The sequence below is a fragment of the Quercus robur genome, chromosome 7, assembly GCF_932294415.1.
Source record: "Quercus robur chromosome 7, dhQueRobu3.1, whole genome shotgun sequence".
Classification (NCBI taxonomy): Eukaryota; Viridiplantae; Streptophyta; class Magnoliopsida; order Fagales; family Fagaceae; genus Quercus; species Quercus robur.
The window spans coordinates 29,099,215-29,117,033 of record NC_065540.1 but is presented as its reverse complement, the minus strand read 5'-3'; the positions used below and the strand labels follow the sequence as shown (position 1 = coordinate 29,117,033).

General features: G+C 36.0%; 3 protein-coding genes across 3 annotated transcripts; 2 read left to right on the top strand and 1 right to left on the bottom strand.

Annotated features, from left to right (window-relative positions):
- The first annotated feature begins 531 nt into the window (after positions 1-531).
- LOC126693048 (ADP-glucose phosphorylase) lies at positions 532-3,742 on the top strand. Its single transcript, XM_050388909.1, has 3 exons — positions 532-1,109; positions 1,356-1,646; positions 3,298-3,742. Exons 1-3 carry the CDS (start codon positions 621-623, stop codon positions 3,556-3,558), a joined length of 1,041 nt encoding a protein of 346 aa, XP_050244866.1. The 5' UTR covers positions 532-620; the 3' UTR covers positions 3,559-3,742.
- Positions 3,743-8,506: 4,764 nt separating this feature from the next.
- Positions 8,507-11,366, top strand: LOC126693046 (agglutinin-like). Its single transcript, XM_050388908.1, has 5 exons — positions 8,507-8,631; positions 8,742-8,968; positions 9,068-9,313; positions 9,428-9,649; positions 10,844-11,366. The coding sequence occupies exons 1-5, from the start codon at positions 8,535-8,537 to the stop codon at positions 11,090-11,092; spliced, it is 1,041 nt and encodes a 346-aa protein (XP_050244865.1). The 5' UTR covers positions 8,507-8,534; the 3' UTR covers positions 11,093-11,366.
- A 3,379-nt stretch (positions 11,367-14,745) lies between these two features.
- LOC126691252 (uncharacterized) lies at positions 14,746-15,870 on the bottom strand. Its single transcript, XM_050386312.1, has 2 exons — positions 15,598-15,870; positions 14,746-15,285 (listed from the first exon to the last, which is right to left on the bottom strand). The coding sequence occupies exons 1-2, from the start codon at positions 15,868-15,870 to the stop codon at positions 14,746-14,748; spliced, it is 813 nt and encodes a 270-aa protein (XP_050242269.1).
- Positions 15,871-17,819: the final 1,949 nt, after the last annotated feature.

The window sequence follows — 17,819 nt, the reverse complement described above, 5'->3', positions numbered from 1 at the left end:
GAGATTTTGAGAGAGTATGGGTCTGAGGGAGATTCCGTTGAGGGTGAAGAGAGAAAGAGAGAATTAAAGATAGAGAGAGTTTAGAGATGTTTTAAATCTGATCGCTGATGAGATAAAAAGAAAAAGAAAAAGAATTAAAAGGATAATTATTTTTGTTTTTTTAAAAATAATTTTAATTAAATTAGATTTAAGGTTTTTTTTTTTAATTTAATTTTCTTTTTTTATAAATTTTCTGATGTGGCTTTTAAAAAAAATTTAAATGTTGAAGTAGCATTTAAAAAATGCCAAATAATTTTTTTAAATAATATTTTAATGGTCACGTCAGCGCCATATCAACAAGCAAAACATTTCGTCAACCACGTAGGAAGTTTCCATTGGTTAGTTGATGGTAATGACGATTTTAAAAACGATTTCCCTTTTTTAAGGATAAAATTTGCAACGAAATTAATTTTAAGACCAAAATGGGAATAGTCTCAAAATATATGTACGAAAAGTGCCTTTTCGTCTCGTTAATATTCTTAATGCTTTGATAATATTCATAGTGAGCGCAGTAGAAAAGCAAAGTCACCAACGGCAAATAGAGGGAGCAACACGAGAAACAAACAAAAAGTTAAAAAGGCATGGCTTCGGAAAATAAACAGGGTCGGAGCCCCGAACTGAGAAAAGACTGGGTGACGAACCGGTGGGTGATATTCTCACCAGCCAGAGCTAAGAGACCCTCCGATTTCAAATACAAATCCCCCGCAACCACCACCGCCGACCAAATCCAAGATGGCTGCCCCTTCTGCCTCGGCCACGAGCACCTCTGCGCTCCCGAGATCTTCCGGGTCCCCACCAGCTCCGACCCGGACTGGAAGATCCGAGTCATCCAGAATCTCTACCCTGCTCTAGACCGCACTCTCAATGACCCCATCGCTGTTGCCCCTAATCCAAATTTGAATGGCGTTGAGGTTTTGCGAGGGTTCGGGTTTCACGATGTGGTAATTGAAACTCCGTTCCACTCGCTTCAACTCTCGGATTTGTCGTCTCAAGAAATCTCTGAGGTTCTTCTCGCCTATAAAAACCGCATCCTCCAGCTTGCAGCCCATTCCTCCATCCACTATGTCCAGGTTCTCCCCCTCTTTTCTATGTTTATATTTTTAACTTGTGCAACTGGGAGAGATAGACACTTTCTGTTTCTGTGGAATTATATGGACCCACCATTTTTCGTCGACCATGTGAAATTAAAAACTAGATTGCAATTAGAAGTTGATTTGGGTTTTGATTGTTATTCGATTTTTTAGTATATTATATATATGATAGATGCAGTTTAATCAATCTAAAATACATAGAACGTTTTGTTTATTGAATTGAAGGTGTTTAAAAACCATGGTGCTTCAGCTGGGGCGTCTCTGAGTCACTCTCACAGTCAAATAATAGGACTTCCAATTGTTCCTCCAAATGTCTCTGCCCGAGTTGATAGTATGAAGCAGTATTTTAACGAGACGGGGAAATGTAGTGTTTGTGAGATACAAGTGAAGGAGCTGTTGATTGATGAATCCACCCATTTTATATCCATTGTTCCTCTTGCTGCTACATTTCCTTTTGAGATATGGATTATTCCTCGGGATCACTCTTCCCATTTTCATCAACTAGATGAACCCGAGGTAATTAGCACTACTTATTCCATGGTTTCAGTTTTTATGGGTCCAGATAAACTTCAGTTTGGTTGTGTGACTTTGTCTATACAAATGAAGAAAATTTAGTTGAATAAAACTTTATTTAGAGCTCACTATCCACTACAAGCACCATGGTGTTCAAGTTTTATTTTGTTTGAGAGAGAGAGAGAGAGAGCTTGGTTGGAAGGGATGAGTTTTGAGTGATATCACCCAATTTTCTGATCCCATCATCCAAATCGTGTGAGTCCCACGGATGAGCATTTGTTTGGATGAGTTTTGGATCATTGTTTCTATCACTCAATTCTCTTATTTTTGAGTGATAAGTTATGGAAACCGAAAACACATTTTAGGTGTTTTCAGTTTCCATAACTCTGTTTTCCATGGCATTTCTGTAATTAAATATACATTGAGGGATCCACTAGTCAAGTTAGCCGCAACTTTTGACTCCTTTTTTTTTTCCTCACTGGGTTTGGTGAGTTTTTTTATTTTTTATTTTTTTATTTTTTTATTTATTTTTTTTTTAACTGGGTTCGGTGAGTTTGGGTATTGGGGGTTGAAGGGAAAAAAAAAAAGTAAAAGCTGCACCAAGTGATAAGTATGGGGCCCACAAATAGTTGAAAAATATTGAGTGATAACAAGTGAGTGGTGGTGCCAAACGGGTGGGATGTAGGGAGTTGGGGTATTTTAAGTGATGAGTGATGAGTGACGAAAATTGAGTAATGAGTGATGAGTGACCATTTTTTTTAACCAAACAAATAATTCTATTGTTTATTATTAATGGGTCTGGTTAATGGATGCCCTTGAGGCATTTGTTAATGGACCATTTTAAGAAAGTTTTAATACCACTTTTATGAAAAAAAAAAAAAAAAAAAAAAAAATATCATCAAAATTAGTTACTTTTTTATTTTTCCATAAAAAGTTTCTAAAAATAGTTTCTAAACCAATGTCATTTGGGCATCCGTTAACTTTTCCCTTTATTAAAACTAGGTGCCTTCTTTTGCTTGGTTTCTAGACAATTCTGTTACACCACCCTATAATTGTTAAGAAGTATGGCAGGGGATGTCCATAATATTGATATTATTATTGCGGCGGAACATGTTGAACAATTAGTAGTTGAAGAGTATTGCAATTAACCTTTTTTGATAAATATGATAGGATTTGAAACAAATGGTGTATCTTCATGATGATTATTTATTATCGTTAGTCCTAGACACTCTTTTTTATGTAGGCAAGATTTGAACCTAGTTCCCTTATTTAATGACAAGAGATTTTACCAATTAAGCAAACTAGAAGTTTGAAACCTACAAGAACATCGCAAGGAATTGTTATGAAAAGAATTCATATAAGATTTGGGGGCCAGGGGTAAGTCATAAATCAAAAGCAGCCATACTAGGAACCTAGTAATTTGGCTTCCAAGTAGATGTTTCTTTCAAGATATCTGATAATGAAAGTAAGGGCTGCTTATTTATTAGCTGGAGCAGTTTTGCTCTCAATCTTTCCTTCTTTACTATAAATGTTATGCATGTTTACTTATGAGCATTGGGAAACCAAGTGACTTATATTCTGGCCTTGCCATAGATATGTAGCTTCTTTGTAATGATCTTGACACTTATACCCTGTTTGATGTGCACTTCTGCAGGCAGTTGATCTTGGTGGTTTATTGAAACTCATGCTTAGGAAGATGGCATCACAATTGAACAATCCACCATTCAATTTTATGATTCACACTTCACCACTTCGAGTTACCGATCCACAGTTACCTTACATTCATTGGTTTTTACAGATAATTCCTCAATTAACCGTTGTAGCGGGATTTGAGATGGCAACTGGCTGTTATATAAATCCTGTATTCCCAGAGGATGCTGCTAAAGTTCTGAGGGAAGTACCCAATCCAGAATAGGGTAGTAATACAATGATAATAACCAGTTATAAATACTAGTATAATGGGAGAAAACTTTTATTCTCTCCGAGGTTGATTTTGTATCTAATGGCAGGGATTTTCTTTTCTACCATGTAAACTTGGATCATATGTGTTAAGGCGAGGACAAGGTACAGTTTTAAGATTTCCAGGCAAAATTCCCCTATTTCTTGGGCCTTCACATATTAGCTTAATGTGGTTTAGGAACTAGCGTCTTGAATAATAATGATTTGAATATTGGAATAATATATTAAGGAATTGTGGTATGGCGGAAAATGAGGCGTGATGTCACACAGCTTAGTAAACATGATTATTCTTACACTGTATTTTGTGTTGTAATTGATAGAGAATTTTAGAATTTGAATAGGGGAGTAATACAATGATAATAACCAGTTATAAATCATACTTTAATGTGAGAAGATTATTATTCTCTCCGAGGAGTCGTCTTTGATTTTGTATCAATGGCTGGATTTGTTGCTTGCCCAAGTGAATCCAGTTTTATGATCTTTAGCGGCTCTTGTTTACCTGTCTATATTAATACTTTTAAGCAGCTAGATGGTAAGGAAAAGTGATTCTGTGGGATTTTAATTTTTTTAGGACTGGTATGGCGTCTGTCTGGGTTAACTATTTGACAGGGTGAAAAAAAGAAGAAGAAAAAAACTGCATTTTTAAAAATCGTGATTTTAAAATATGCATTAGAAAACACTGTTTGAAAATCACAGTGAAACATTTGGTAAATTTTGTGAAAAAGTGTTGTTTTTGTTAATTGGGCGTTTGAATCATTTTCGTCTGTAACTCAGGTTCAACCTCATTGCTTCAAACTGCAATGAGCTTGGGATGTCAAACTCAACTCCACGCCACACCTCTTGCTTCCACCTTTCCTAGTGTTCGCTGCCAATTTTTTGCCACATACATATGTGGTAAATCCTAAGTTCCAAGGAGGCAAGTATGAACTCTCTTCTGGAGCTCAGAGTCTACCAGGTGGGCAGGCTTCGTAAAACAACAATGCAATTGAAGAGGGCAGATCAGCATTGTAACAAGGGCATCTACCCTAACATAAACTCCCTACTCAGCATGAAAACAGTGCTGCATTGCATCATCCTAACATTAGACTAAACTACCGCGCCAGATTGGTGCTAATCATACCCAACATCTTGTTTTTACAAACAAACCAATCACAAACCCAGCTACTAGCAAACTTTTAAGCAAAGGTCATGATGGATGTAATGAGGTACAAACCAGTTACGATAGAGAACTCTGTTTAGGATAGAGTTGCAGCCAATGTTATTAATTAAACCTGGCCCGGCCCAGTCAGTCAGACCAGTAACAGTCCGAGTTATTAATTGGATCAGATGTGCACAAGACCTGGTCAAAATCGATAAAGCCTAGTGGGTTTTAAGCAAAACATGTGACCCAACTGGGTTTTAATGACCCAACTGGTTTGTGAATTGTGCAAAATTACATTAATAGGTCCATCTCATTGACTTCTTTATTGTTTAATGTGTGATAATATAGTAATTTAAATAAGGGAAAACCTAAAGAAATATAAAAAAATGCACCATTCTATCACTTCCCTACCGATTCACACTACTCTACCCATCACTTTTCACAGTTTCAGTTCCCCAAATTTGCAACTGTGCATCAATTTTTTGCTATGAACAAATTACTCTTTAATTTCACTTAGCTAATTAGCACATAGGTATGAGTATATCAGTATATGTTATATATTTTATTGTTTAAACCTTATTTTCTTTTCTTTTGCTTTCGATTTTTTGTGTTTCATTTGTTTATTGCTTTAACTTTAAGTCTTTAACATTTTTTTTTTCCCTCTTCCTTTATTTACATAGTTTTAGCTTTGCTTTTTTCTTTTCTTTTCTTTTTTTTAATATGTAGAATTTAAAGACATGTAATAAAATTTTATTTAGCAAAATTTTTGTTGCAATCTTATAACATTGGTTTTATTTTGCTTGTGAATTTTATAGAATTTTTAATGCTATTACTTGTGAAACCTTGATTTTGAATTATAATAGCAAGTTTAATTTAGACATATGCCTTCTTCTTCTTTTTTTGTTAATTTACATATTTATGTTATGATTTCTCAAACTTATATATATATATATATATATATATATAATTTTTAAAATATTTTTATTTGACCCTATGGTTTGACCGTTGACCCATTGGTTAAACTAGTGACCCAATGATCCAATTCATAGATCGGGTCAACCTCCGGTCTAGGTTTAATTACTATGGTTGCAGTCACTTGGGTTTAGTTTATGTTTTTTTTTTATCAAATTCAAAAATTAAAAAAAAAATATTAGTATTATTATTTTTTAGAGAATTTTAACCTATGGCATCCACTCATGATGAGCACTTTTTATCATGAGACCAAAACACTAATCAGTTTTTGGTGTAGGTGGACATTGAAACTTAATGATGTCTTTTACTATAAAACAGTGTCATTTTGTGTAAGTTAACGGTGCAATTTAACGGATAGTAAACGAATGACTAAATTGAGTATAATTGAAATTTAAAGAATTGAAATGACAAAAGTGAAATTTCGAAAACTGAAATGACAAAAGGTGAAACTTAGAGGATTGGTTTTGCCCTTTAACCTATAATTTATTTATTTTTAATCCAATGATACATTTCAATTTAATATCAATGAAGAAGCAAGTTTATTACCTAGTTTTCTTAATGATCCCTTAATAAAATAAGTGAGAACTCTATTATTCAATTTTTTTGAGAAAAAAATTTGTTCATATCATATACTATATAATAAAAGTTAAGCTTAGAAGTTATGATTGTGCCAAGTGGATTCACCAAATTGCGATAAAGGCTTAGAAACTGTGCCAAGTAGCTTGACTGAATTGATGTAATGTTTTAGATAAAAACAACAATTTTTTGAACTTATCAATCACTTTGGATAAAGTAAGAGTAAGAGTTTTAACAAAATATGCAGCCTATGTTTTATTCATATTAACTTCTTTTCTCAAAAAAAAAAAATATTTTTCTTTAAATTCCAATGAAAACTTGAGATCTTTCAAGTTTCAACTTTTCTTATTTTCATTTGAGAGATCAAGAAAGCTTCATCACCAAACATGCTACAAGATAATGATAAAGCCTAGCAATTCAATGGATAATGATAAAGACCTTTGAGCTGTGTTTATCTAAAATCTTATATTGATAAGTTTTTAGATAAATACTGTGTAACAAAGACAATTTGTGTTTGAAACAATTTTGTATAATAGTAATCCATATATAAATATAAATAGAATTTTGATTAAAAAATTATACGTTCTACTATATATATATAGTTTATTAAGAGTGCAAATTTTTTTTTTTAATAAGCATTAAAACGCACATGGATTTGAATTTCTCAATAACATTGGTGGGTTTGGTTGCCCTAATTAGTGAGTGGTTTGTAGGTTCTTTTTCCCGCAATAAAGTATAAAAAAATGACAACAATATTTTTTAAATGACAAAAATAGTTATTGTTTTTCAAAAAATTATATAGAAAAAATTAATCACCAAATAATTTTTTTATTAAAAAAATAGATATAATTTTTTTTTTTGTTCTTATCATGTTCTCCTATAATTTCTAAGTTTTTATTATTAAGAGTAAATAAAATCTTATCCCAAAATAAATAGATTGCAGCGCCATCATTTTTTTTAGTTGAATTTTTTTGAAGCCAATCCCATCATTAATATATATTAACTACACAAAAAATCATTTATGAATTATATCCATTTCATTCTGGGTATTAAAAATTAGTATTTAAAGTTTTATCTTTTTTGAGGAAATGGTAAGGAAAGTTTTTGGATCTAGCTCTACTTCCTTTCCAGTAAATACTCTAATCTATTCTACTTATATTGCTCCCTTAATATATCTTTTAATTAGTTTCCTTTGGAGTGCAAGCACTTACATTTGGCTAAATAACTACGCAAGTAGTGCGAGAATGAGTTCATGCACCACCAACAATATTAATTCACCTTTAACAAAGTTGGACGAGGAATAAAAAAAAAAAAAAAAATAGTTCATTTATTGCTTTGAATGATATCTTTGGGGCATTGCAGTGAAGATGCACAACATGAAGTTCCTTACCTTAGCCAGATCTCATTGGTGCCACCTAAACGGTAGATAGGTGACTGATGTGTGCTAAAATGCAAGGTATGATGGATACAACTTTGTTGTTAACTTAACATGTTTTTTTTTTTTAAATCAAATATAAAATTTATAAATTATAAATATGGCTGTGGTCATTATCAAACCCCACACACACACACACGTGTGTGTGTATATATATATTGTTGACTTATTTTGTTTTGTCAATAATATAGAGGTAGAGGATGAGGATGAGATCAAATAATACAAATGGTTGTTCATATTGTTTTTCAATTATCAATACAAATTGATTACCAAGGTCTTAACCCTAAGCTTTTCTCCAAAAAAAAAAAAACTTGATTTTGAGCCTTAAAGTCCAATGTATTATTCAAAATCCTTTTATATATATTTTTAAGGTATCTCTACCATCTTCCATTCAATTATTATTATTATTATATGCATTTTAGTCTCACACAATATGCATTCATTATATAACTTAAAAGTAAAATATTCATTTATTTTTATTATCTATTTTATTATTTAATTTTAAGTAAATTAATAAAAAAAATTATTTACATATGAATTTTGATTAACCCGTGTATTGCACGAGTATAATGCTAGTTGAAAAAAAAAAAAAAAAAAAAAAAAGAGGCAGCTCAAATAAAACTAGCTTAAAACTTTTTTTTTTTTTTTTTTTTTTTTTGGTTGAGAAAAACTAGCTTGAAACTTGAACAGTTCATAAATAATTACAAGGACACGTATCGTATGGTCCTTTGGGAGTAGAAATTTGTAAGTATGCATCTCTCTTTAGTTATAAAAGGAGATGCCATTCGTTGTGGTAACCTGAAAGGCAATGAAAAAGAATACAGAACTCCTATTGCATCTCTTTTCTTTTATAAAAGCCAAAGGAGATGTCATTCTTTGTAGTAACGCAACGAAAAAGAATACAGGTTGTCGCTTCAGTACTCTCTCTGTGTTCATCTCTTTATTTTAATAAAAAAAAAAATCAAAACAATATATTGTCATTGTTGTTATATACATACATGTATATGTGTTGCAGCTTTTGCAGGTTGCAACATGGAGATGGAGGAATGCTTGAAGGTTGGACCGTGGGGAGGTAAAGGTGGAAACCAATGGAGCTTCAAGGCCAATGAGGGTGGGATCACTGAGATAATAATTTTTCATGGAGGTGCCATCGATTCAATTTCATTGAAATGTGGTGATCAAGATGGTGTACTCCAGAATTCTAATAAGATTGGTGGTAATGGCGGCCATCGAAATGACAAGGTACATATTGCTACTGCATGCCCTCATAAAATTAACTCAGTTACAATCATGCATTTTTTTGAAGCTGATTTCTTTTTGACTGCATAATATCATGTGTAGATATTGCTTGACTGGCCTAAAGAGTACTTGACATCCATTAGTGGTACAGTTGCGGTTTACTCGAACCATACTGTAATCCATTCCCTACGTTTTTATACAAATAAGACCGAGTATGGACCCTATGGATCTGAGAAAGGTACACCATTCTCCTTACCTATGGAGGGTGGCGTAATTGTTGGATTCCATGGTCGTGCAGGTCGTTATGTTGATGCCATTGGTGTCTATGTAAAAACAATGCAGCGAGAGGTTTGGTTTCCCAAAGTTGTTGTTCTATTATAATTAAGTAATTTATTGAAGCTAGGAAGGACTAAACGACGTTATATATTGATGACCAAATTGTTTAATTTATATAATATATAGTTGGAGAATAAGATGAAAGCGGTTGTACCTCGAGGACCTGGGCCGTGGGGTGGGCATGGTGGGAAGGAATGGGATGATGGAGTTTTTTCTGGAATCCGGGAATTGCATTTGCACGTTGGAGATTCAGTGATTCATGCCATTCGTGTGTTGTATGAAAGTAGAGACGGGAAGCCTGTTTGGTCACACAAGCATGGTGGAGCAGGCGGTGATAAAATTAATACGGTAATTTATTTATTTTTTATTAGGCAAAAATGCAATGTATACCTTCTAAGTTTACTGAAATTTGTTTTAGTCATTTAACTTTATTTTTGTTTAATTGAGTCCTCTAACTTTCTCATTTATTTAATTCAGGCCCTTTATCCAATCCGTTAAAAAAATTTGTTGTTAAGTATGCAATTAACTAATTAAAATAAATTCTTACATAAAAAATCTATAAAATATTTTTATTAATTTTATAGAATTTTTTCATGTGAAAATAATTTTTTTTAATGGCAATTTTTTAACAAAATTGAACAAAATGTCTAAATTGAATAATTTTGAAACTTAGGAGACTCAATTGAACAAAAATAAAGTTAGAGGACTAAAATGAATTTAAGTCAAACTTCGAGAGTGCAATTTGCACTTTAGCTTTATTATTATTATTATTAGGGTATTTATTGATTTACATTGTACTATCAATTTTCTATATATATATATTGTACTATAAATGTAAATTTTAAATAATATTATTATAGACTAAACAAATGTATAAAATATTGTACACATTTCATAGAACTGTAATCATTGTACACATTTGTTTAGTTTACAATATTTCTTTATTATTATTTAATTCATAAAAAAAATTGCAGTTAATTCTGAAACATTATACAAAGATGTTAAATACCATGTTACTTTGATTGTCAGTTAAGCTGTAGAACATACAATAAACTTTACAAGCTTGCATAATTTTTATTTTTATTTTTCCAAAAAGTGTTTTCTTCTTTCTTCTTTCTTCTTGATAAAAATAAAGTAAAGCTAAATTATATTTTTTTTGTCCCTAAAAGTTTGGTTAAGTTCAGTTTTGGTATTTAAATTTAAAAAAGTTTGAATTTTGGCCTTTTCCAATTTTATAATTGGAATAATCTTGGCCTTCCAGAGTTCCACCATGGGTTGATTCTTTTTTTCTTTTCTTTTTTTTTTTTTTAATGGGAATGGGTTGATTCTTTTTGATTTCCTAAAAATATGAGATGGGTTTGGGCGGTCCCGTAATAATTATATGGTTAGCTTAGATGGAGAGATCAAATTATTACCTACTTTAAAATTTCAAAAACCAAATCCAAACTCTTAAAAAATTGATGGACCAAAATTAAACATATACTACTACATCGTAGGGACCAAAAGTTTATTTTACGCAAAATCTGTACTTTGGTTTGGCAGATAAAGTTTGATATATCAACGGAATTCTTGGTTGGCGTTGTGGGATTTTCTGGACCTGTAAAAGGGACTGATAACTTTGAAGCCCTGCGGTCCATTACATTCTACACAAACAATGGCAGATATGGGCCCTATGGTGATGAGATTGGTCATGCTTTCACATCAAGTGTTGCTGCAGGAAAGGTTGTAGGTTTCCATGGAAGAAGTGGTGTCTATTTAGATGCGATAGGAGTGCATATGGAATACTTTTGAACATGTTGCTTGAGAATGAGCTTTCATAAATAATCTATTGGTAGTAGAATGTGTTTCTTTTTAATTGGGTTGAAGTGATGAATCGGAACAAAATATCAACTTAAAGAAAGTGAGAGACACTTTTCCTCCTCTTCTTTAAATTGGAGGATAATAGCATGATTCCATGGGTGATTTGAAAATTGTTGTGGTGTTGTTGTTGTCCTGTTTAGTTGAGTTTCTGATCTATTTGTACATTTCTCTTGAAATAAAATTGCTCATCCAATCGTATAATTAATTTATGGTTTCTTTTTCCTCTTACGATAAAGTTGATTTTTGGGTCAATGTTGATAATATTATGTAACATGGGAGCCATCATTTACTATATATAGTAAGAGATTTTTATTTAAAAATAAAGTTTAACTGCAAAACTAATTGTAAATTGTAACCTAAGACCACAATAAAAAAATTGTGTTTGGCCTTGCTATAAATATACAAGAAAACTTCTTCTTTTTTCATAATGAAAATGGATCATGTTTAGAATGAAACAATTTTTTTAACCAAGCCCATTAATTCTCCCAAAAAAAAAACACCCTCTAACTATAACCTTATCAAATTTTAGGAATTTTATAAAAACACATCCCATTTATATTTAAAAAACCAAATTTTCTTATCATGAGTATAAACAAATGGATCAAATCAAGTTGACTTAATCACACTTACCATTTTCTCAAAGTAAAAAAAAAAATAAATAAATAAAAAGTCAACTTAACCAAAAATTGAACAACTAAAATACTATTTAATCAATTTTATGCATTATTAATAATTTTTTATACAAAATTAAATAATGTTTGAAGAGAGAAAAAAAAGAGGCATGCTACATTGTTAATAGATACTTTACCTTTTGTGCAACAAAAATTAAAAGGTAGAAATATTTTAATAATTTGACTGAGTTTGAGTTTATGTAAAAACTGAAACATTCCCATGGCCAATTTAAAAATGTGAACCCTATACCACCTCAACCCCCATTTCCAACTAAAAAAAAACAAATTTCCTCATATTGTTTGTAGGGTCACAATTTGAGTCCCAAGCCCAAAATGTATGGAATCTTGGTCCCATGAGCCCAATACAATGAATTTGTAGAGAATGGGTCAAAGAACTAAGTCCTAATGAGTTGGACAACGGCTAGTATTAAATCATGTGGCGATCAAACACAAACCAAGGATGCTTATATCAATAAACTTTCAGTCCGAAGAGGTTAAATCTGTATATGATGATTACTCTAAAATATTAGAATGGTTCAGATTGCTATATTACTTTTTCTCTCTCCTTTCCGATCCCCTTTCCATGAAGAGTCTTCCACCTTATATATTTTCTTTTGAATCATCTTCACCCTCCACTTGTTGATCATCTGAATCCCTACCTGAGTACTTGTCCCATCAGCCATCTTCCCTAACTCTCTAAGAGTTGCGGTAACCAAGGTAGCACTGTTCAAAAGTCTTCTCCACATAAATACGGCCAGTAAAGTAGCTGTTGTGCATTTAATGCGGTGGTGTCAGCTTTCTCTTAGATATTTTTAGGTTTTCTTCCTTCTCACATGTCCATGAAGCACATCCCTATCATTGAACCTTCTTAGAAGGTCACTTTAATTGCTGGATTATATATTTTGAACCATATTCATTAAGTCTGAGGATGACGTACTCCTTGGACAGCCATTCATTTGCTCTCTACTTATGGAACTTGGTCTGAGGATATCTCATAATTATTTGCTTCTCCTCAGACCTATATATATCCTCGGGTAAAGTCCAAGGCCCAAACCTCTAACACTGGTCGCACTTCTTCACGTATTTGTGTGCTTCTTTCTGCATGTTTGGCCACCAGAAGCCTTGGGTGATGGCCTTATGAGATAAGGATCTGCCTCCTGTATGGCTTCCACAAATTCCCTCATGTAATTCCTCCAAGATTAGTTCTGAGGCCTCAGGGTGCACGCAGAGCAAGTATGGTCTGGAAAAAGAGCGTTTATACAGCTTCTAGTCCTCAGATAGCCAGAACTGAGAAGCGTTTCTTCGTATCTTGTCAGCTTCAGTCTTCTCTTCGAGCAAGATGTCTTCTTTCAGAAACAGTACTAAAGGGTCCATCCAGCTAGGTCCCACTCTGACGTGGTGGGCATGGATCACTGCCCTCTACGTCACTAAGGGTTTGTATAAATCTTCCACAAGGATGACCCGAGGTAAACCTTGAGTCGAGGAGGTGGCAAGCGTGGCCAAGGAGTCGACATGTGTGTTTCCACTTCTAGGGATGTGCAGTAAGCTAAAAGAATCGAAGCGTGATCGTAGGCACTTAGCTTGGTCTAAGTATTCTTGCATTCTTTCGTCCCTTGCTTCTAACTCCCCATTTACTTGGCCAACAACCACTCTTGAGTCCGAGAACATGTTTACTACTTTTCCGCCCAGTTTCTGAACCATGGACATTACTTCCAACAAGGCTTTATATTTAGTCTCATTATTCATGGCTGAGAAGCCCAGTCTTAGTGATTTTTCGATGGTAATCCTTTCAGGGGAAATTAGAACTAGCCCCACTCTGGAGCCTCTTTGGTTTGCTGCGCCATCAACATATACTTTCCAGCATGTGGGCCCTTGTAGAGAGATTGCGCCAACTGATTTTTCATCCATGCCTTGCGCCCCTGCTTCTTCTTCTAACGAGGGTTTAACAAATTCAGTCGCCAGATCTGCGAGGACTTGGCCCTTGACGGAGGTACGAGGCATGTACTTGATGTCAAAGGCCCCTAGAATCATGCCTCACTTAGCAACTTTCCTTGTATAATCAGCACTCCAAAGTATGGACCTGAGTGGGAGCTGGGTTAGAACGATAACTGTGTATGCCTGGAAGTAATGGGGAAGCTTTCGTGTAGCTTGAACCACCGCTAGGATGGCCTTTTCTAGTGGTAGGTAGCGGAGCTCTGCTTCATGCAATGATTTGCTCATGTAATAGACTGGTTGTTGTACGCCATTGTCCATTTGTATCAGCACTAGGCTTACTGCATGAGGGCCCACAGCGATGTTGGCGAACAACACTTCGTCGGCCTTAGGACTGGACATGATTGGGGGCCAAGATAGATATTCTTTAAGTTGTTGGAAGGCCAAAGCACATTTTTCCGTCCATTCAAATCCCTTCCATTTATTCAACAAGAGGAAGAAAAGTCTACACCTGTTCACTGACCGAGAAATAAAACGGTTTAAGGCAGCAATCATGCTGGTAAGCTTTTGGACCTCCTTGGGATTCTGAGGTGGCTGCAAGTTGTTAACAGCCCTGATTTGATCGGGATTGACCTTGATTCCCTTATGGGTCACCATATAGCCCAAGAATTTTCCTGACCTTACCCAAAATGAACATTTGGACATGTTGAGGCATAGCTTATGTCTCCTCAGAATTTCAAAGATGTCCTCAAGGTCTCTCACGTGTTCGGCCACCACCTTACTCTTTACCACCATGTCGTCTATGTAGGCTTCAATGCTCTTCCCTAGTTGCGGCTCAAACATTCTGGTCATCATTTTCTAGTAGGTAGACCCTGCGTTTTTCAAGCCAAAATGCATCACCTTGTAATGGTAGTTTCCAATGGGAGTGACAAAAACTGTCTTTTCTTGGTCGTCTGCAGCCAGTGGTATTTGATGATATCCTTAAAAGGCATCCAAGAAGCTCATCTGAGGATGACCTGCGGTTGCGTCTACCAACTGATCTATCCGAGGCATAGGGAACAAATCTTTTAGGCAGGCTTTATTCAGATCCGTGAAGTCTACACAAACTCGCAATTTCCCGCTTTTTTTCTTTACCACTATAGTATTAGCCAACCACTCGGGATAAAAAACTTCCTTGATAGCCCCTACTTTTTTAAGCTTCATCACCTCATCCCTAACAACATTGGCATGCTCCTTCGACGAGTGTCGAGGTGGTTGCTTCTTGGGAGTAATAGATGGGTTAACGTTTAGGTGATGGCAGATGAAGCTCGAATCAACCCCTGGGGCCTCGTAGGCGTCCCACGCAAACATGTCCGCATTTTCTCTGAGAAACCCAATTAGTTCTTCTTTCTCTTGGGGAGGTAGTTCCGAGCCGACTTGAAAGAACTTTTCCGGATTAATGCCAACGGCTACCTTTTCTAGATCTTCGCATTTTACCTCCTCGGCTGATTCATTACCAGGCAATACTGGGGTGGCTGATTGCTATAAGCCTTTTCTAGTAGAGGTCGATGGCTCAACACTGGGTTGGCGTGAGATGGCAGCCACCATGCATTGTTTAGCCATAGTCTGATTCCCCACAATCTTTTTAACCTAGCCCTCCGATGAGTACTTCACCTTCTGGTGTAGTGTAGAAGAAACAGCCCCTAGGGCATGAAGCCAAGGTCTAGCTACAATAGCTGTGTAGGGTGAATAAGCGTCAACTACAATGAAATCCACATCCATCACGTTCGAACCGGTTTGTATGGGTAGTCTAATCTGGCCCCTTGGAGTAACAGTTTTTCCCTCGAAACTTACCAGAGGGGAATCGTACGCTGTTAGGTCCTCGGGTTTTAAGTTCAACTCCCTGTACAGGTCGGGGTACATTACTTCCACAGCACTGCCCTGATTTATCAGCACTCTCTTCACATCATATCCTCCAATCCTGAGTGTAACTACCAGAGCATCGTTGTGGGGTTGGATGGTTCCGATCTTATCTTCGTCCGAGAATCCCAGCACATGTGAGGCTCTCTTCTTGGCCTTTTTGGACTCCCGATTGTCATCCTTGGTGGAGAGCTGAGCCACAGACATTACTTTGGAAGGACAAGAGCTGGTCCTTCCTAAAGCAGCAAGAATGACATTTATCGTGCCTATGGGAGGTCTTAAGGAGGTGTCTCTCCGGGTCTCAGGATTCGCTTCCTTGTTGACCACTGGAATAATGTAGGAGGTGCCTCAATTTTCCCTCTCGGACCAGCTGGTCCAAATGGTTCCTCAAGTTCCTGCAGTCCTCGGTGGTGTGCCCCGGTTTTCGGTGGTATTGGCAATACAAATTTTGGTTACACTTCATGGGATCTTCTGCCATCTTATTTGGCCATTTGAAGAATGGCTCGTTCTTGATCTTATCCAAAACCTGATGTACCGAATCTCAGAACACAGCATGAACTGCCTGCGTGTCGGCAGATCTGGATTGCCCTACAAAGTCTCCCCTTAGTCGGTTGTTGTTGTTAAATTGGTCCGACCTGAAGTCCCTCCTTTCCTGAGGGATAACCTTCGCTTTATATTTTCCCAACTGCTGGTCTTCTTCAACCCTTTTATACTTGTCGATCCGGTCCATTGGTTGGCGCAGGCTGGTGACAGGCTTTCCTTTTAGGGATTTTCTTAAACCATGCTCAGTTGGGAGGCCGGTCTTGAAAGTGTTGATGGCGACGTCGTCATAGTTACCCTCTATCTTATTGTACATCTCCCAGTACCTGTTCGAGTAGGCTTTTAGGGTCTACCCTTCTCATATGGATAAAGACAAAAGGGAATCCAAGGACCGAGGAACCCTGTTACTCGTGATGAAGCGAGAGCCAAAGGCCTGGGTCAGCTGTTTAAAGGAATCTATAGAATTTGATCTGAGGCCATCAGACCATCTTATTACCATTAGTCCTAAGCTGGACGAAAATACTTTGCACATCAAAACCTCATCTTTGGAATAGACAGTCATCCTCTAGTTAAACTGGCTTACGTGCTCTACGAGGTTCGTTCGACCGTTGTACATAGTGAAAGTAGGTTGATGGAATCGCCAGGAAAGCTTAGCCCCTTCTATCTTGCGTGTAAAGGGTGACTTGGAGATTCGGTCTAGGGCTTTGCTCATGGCGTCGTTCACTAGTCCTTTACGGGACGGACTTTTGTGGCTGCATTTATGGTGGTGCTCTTCCTCATAAGAAAATGTCTCACTTGGTGGAGTTCTTGACCTTTGCCTATAATTGTCTTTCCCTTCCTCACTAGTATCTGAACTGGAGGGGGAATGCTTCCGTTGCGCATGATGTAGTTTCTTTTTTAAGTCATTAATCTCTTGCTATAAGGCTTTGTTATCGTCTTGCTTTTGGGATACGTGACTTCTCACCCTAGAATGGCTTTTGCCTGTATGGGTAGTCCGTACACTACCCTCTCGATGTTTGTTCTAATCTTTTTCCCATTCAAGGTTAAGAAAGTTGTCCTGCCGTTGAGAACCTGCAGGCTCTGTTTGGTGTGGACTTGATCCTACCATGTTTAATCGTTGCACTCGTTGAGGCAAAAGTTCTCCCCACAGACGGCGCAAATTGTAGGGTCACAATTTGAGGCCCAAACCCAAAATGTATGGAGTCTTGGTCAAATGAGCCCAATACAATGAATTTGTAGGGAATGGGTCAAAGAACTAAGTCCTAATGAGTTGGACAATGGCTAGTATTAAATCGTGTGGTGATAAAACACAAACCAAGGATGCTTATATCAATAAACTTTCAGTCCGAGGAGGTTAAATCTGTATATGATGATTACTCTAAAATATTAGAATGGTTCAGATTGCTATATTGCTTTTTCTCTCTCCTTTCCGATCCCCTTTCCATGAAGAGTCGTCCACCTTATATATCTTCTTTTGAATCATCTTCATCCTCCACTTGTTGATCATCTGAACCCCCTACTTGAGTACTTGTCCCATCGGCCACCTTCCTTAGCTCTCTGTGAGTTGCGGTAGCCAAGGTAGCATTGTTCAGAGGTCTTCTCCACATAAATGCGGC

Excerpts from the sequence above, each read along its gene's own strand:
- LOC126693048 (XM_050388909.1), top strand. The coding sequence starts at position 621 with ATGGCTTCGGAAAATAAACAGGGTCGGAGCCCCGAACTGAGAAAAGAC. Across the intron at positions 1,110-1,355 it reads CCTCCATCCACTATGTCCAG|GTGTTTAAAAACCATGGTGC; the intron begins GTTCTCCCCCTC and ends ATTGAATTGAAG. Across the intron at positions 1,647-3,297 it reads ATCAACTAGATGAACCCGAG|GCAGTTGATCTTGGTGGTTT; the intron begins GTAATTAGCACT and ends GCACTTCTGCAG.
- LOC126693046 (XM_050388908.1), top strand. The coding sequence starts at position 8,535 with ATGAAAAAGAATACAGAACTCCTATTGCATCTCTTTTCTTTTATAAAA. Across the intron at positions 8,969-9,067 it reads GCGGCCATCGAAATGACAAG|ATATTGCTTGACTGGCCTAA; the intron begins GTACATATTGCT and ends TATCATGTGTAG. Across the intron at positions 9,650-10,843 it reads GCGGTGATAAAATTAATACG|ATAAAGTTTGATATATCAAC; the intron begins GTAATTTATTTA and ends TTGGTTTGGCAG.
- LOC126691252 (XM_050386312.1), bottom strand. The coding sequence starts at position 15,870 with ATGTCTGTGGCTCAGCTCTCCACCAAGGATGACAATCGGGAGTCCAAA. Across the intron at positions 15,286-15,597 it reads CAGCGTACGATTCCCCTCTG|CAATCAGCCACCCCAGTATT; the intron begins GTAAGTTTCGAG and ends AAAGGCTTATAG.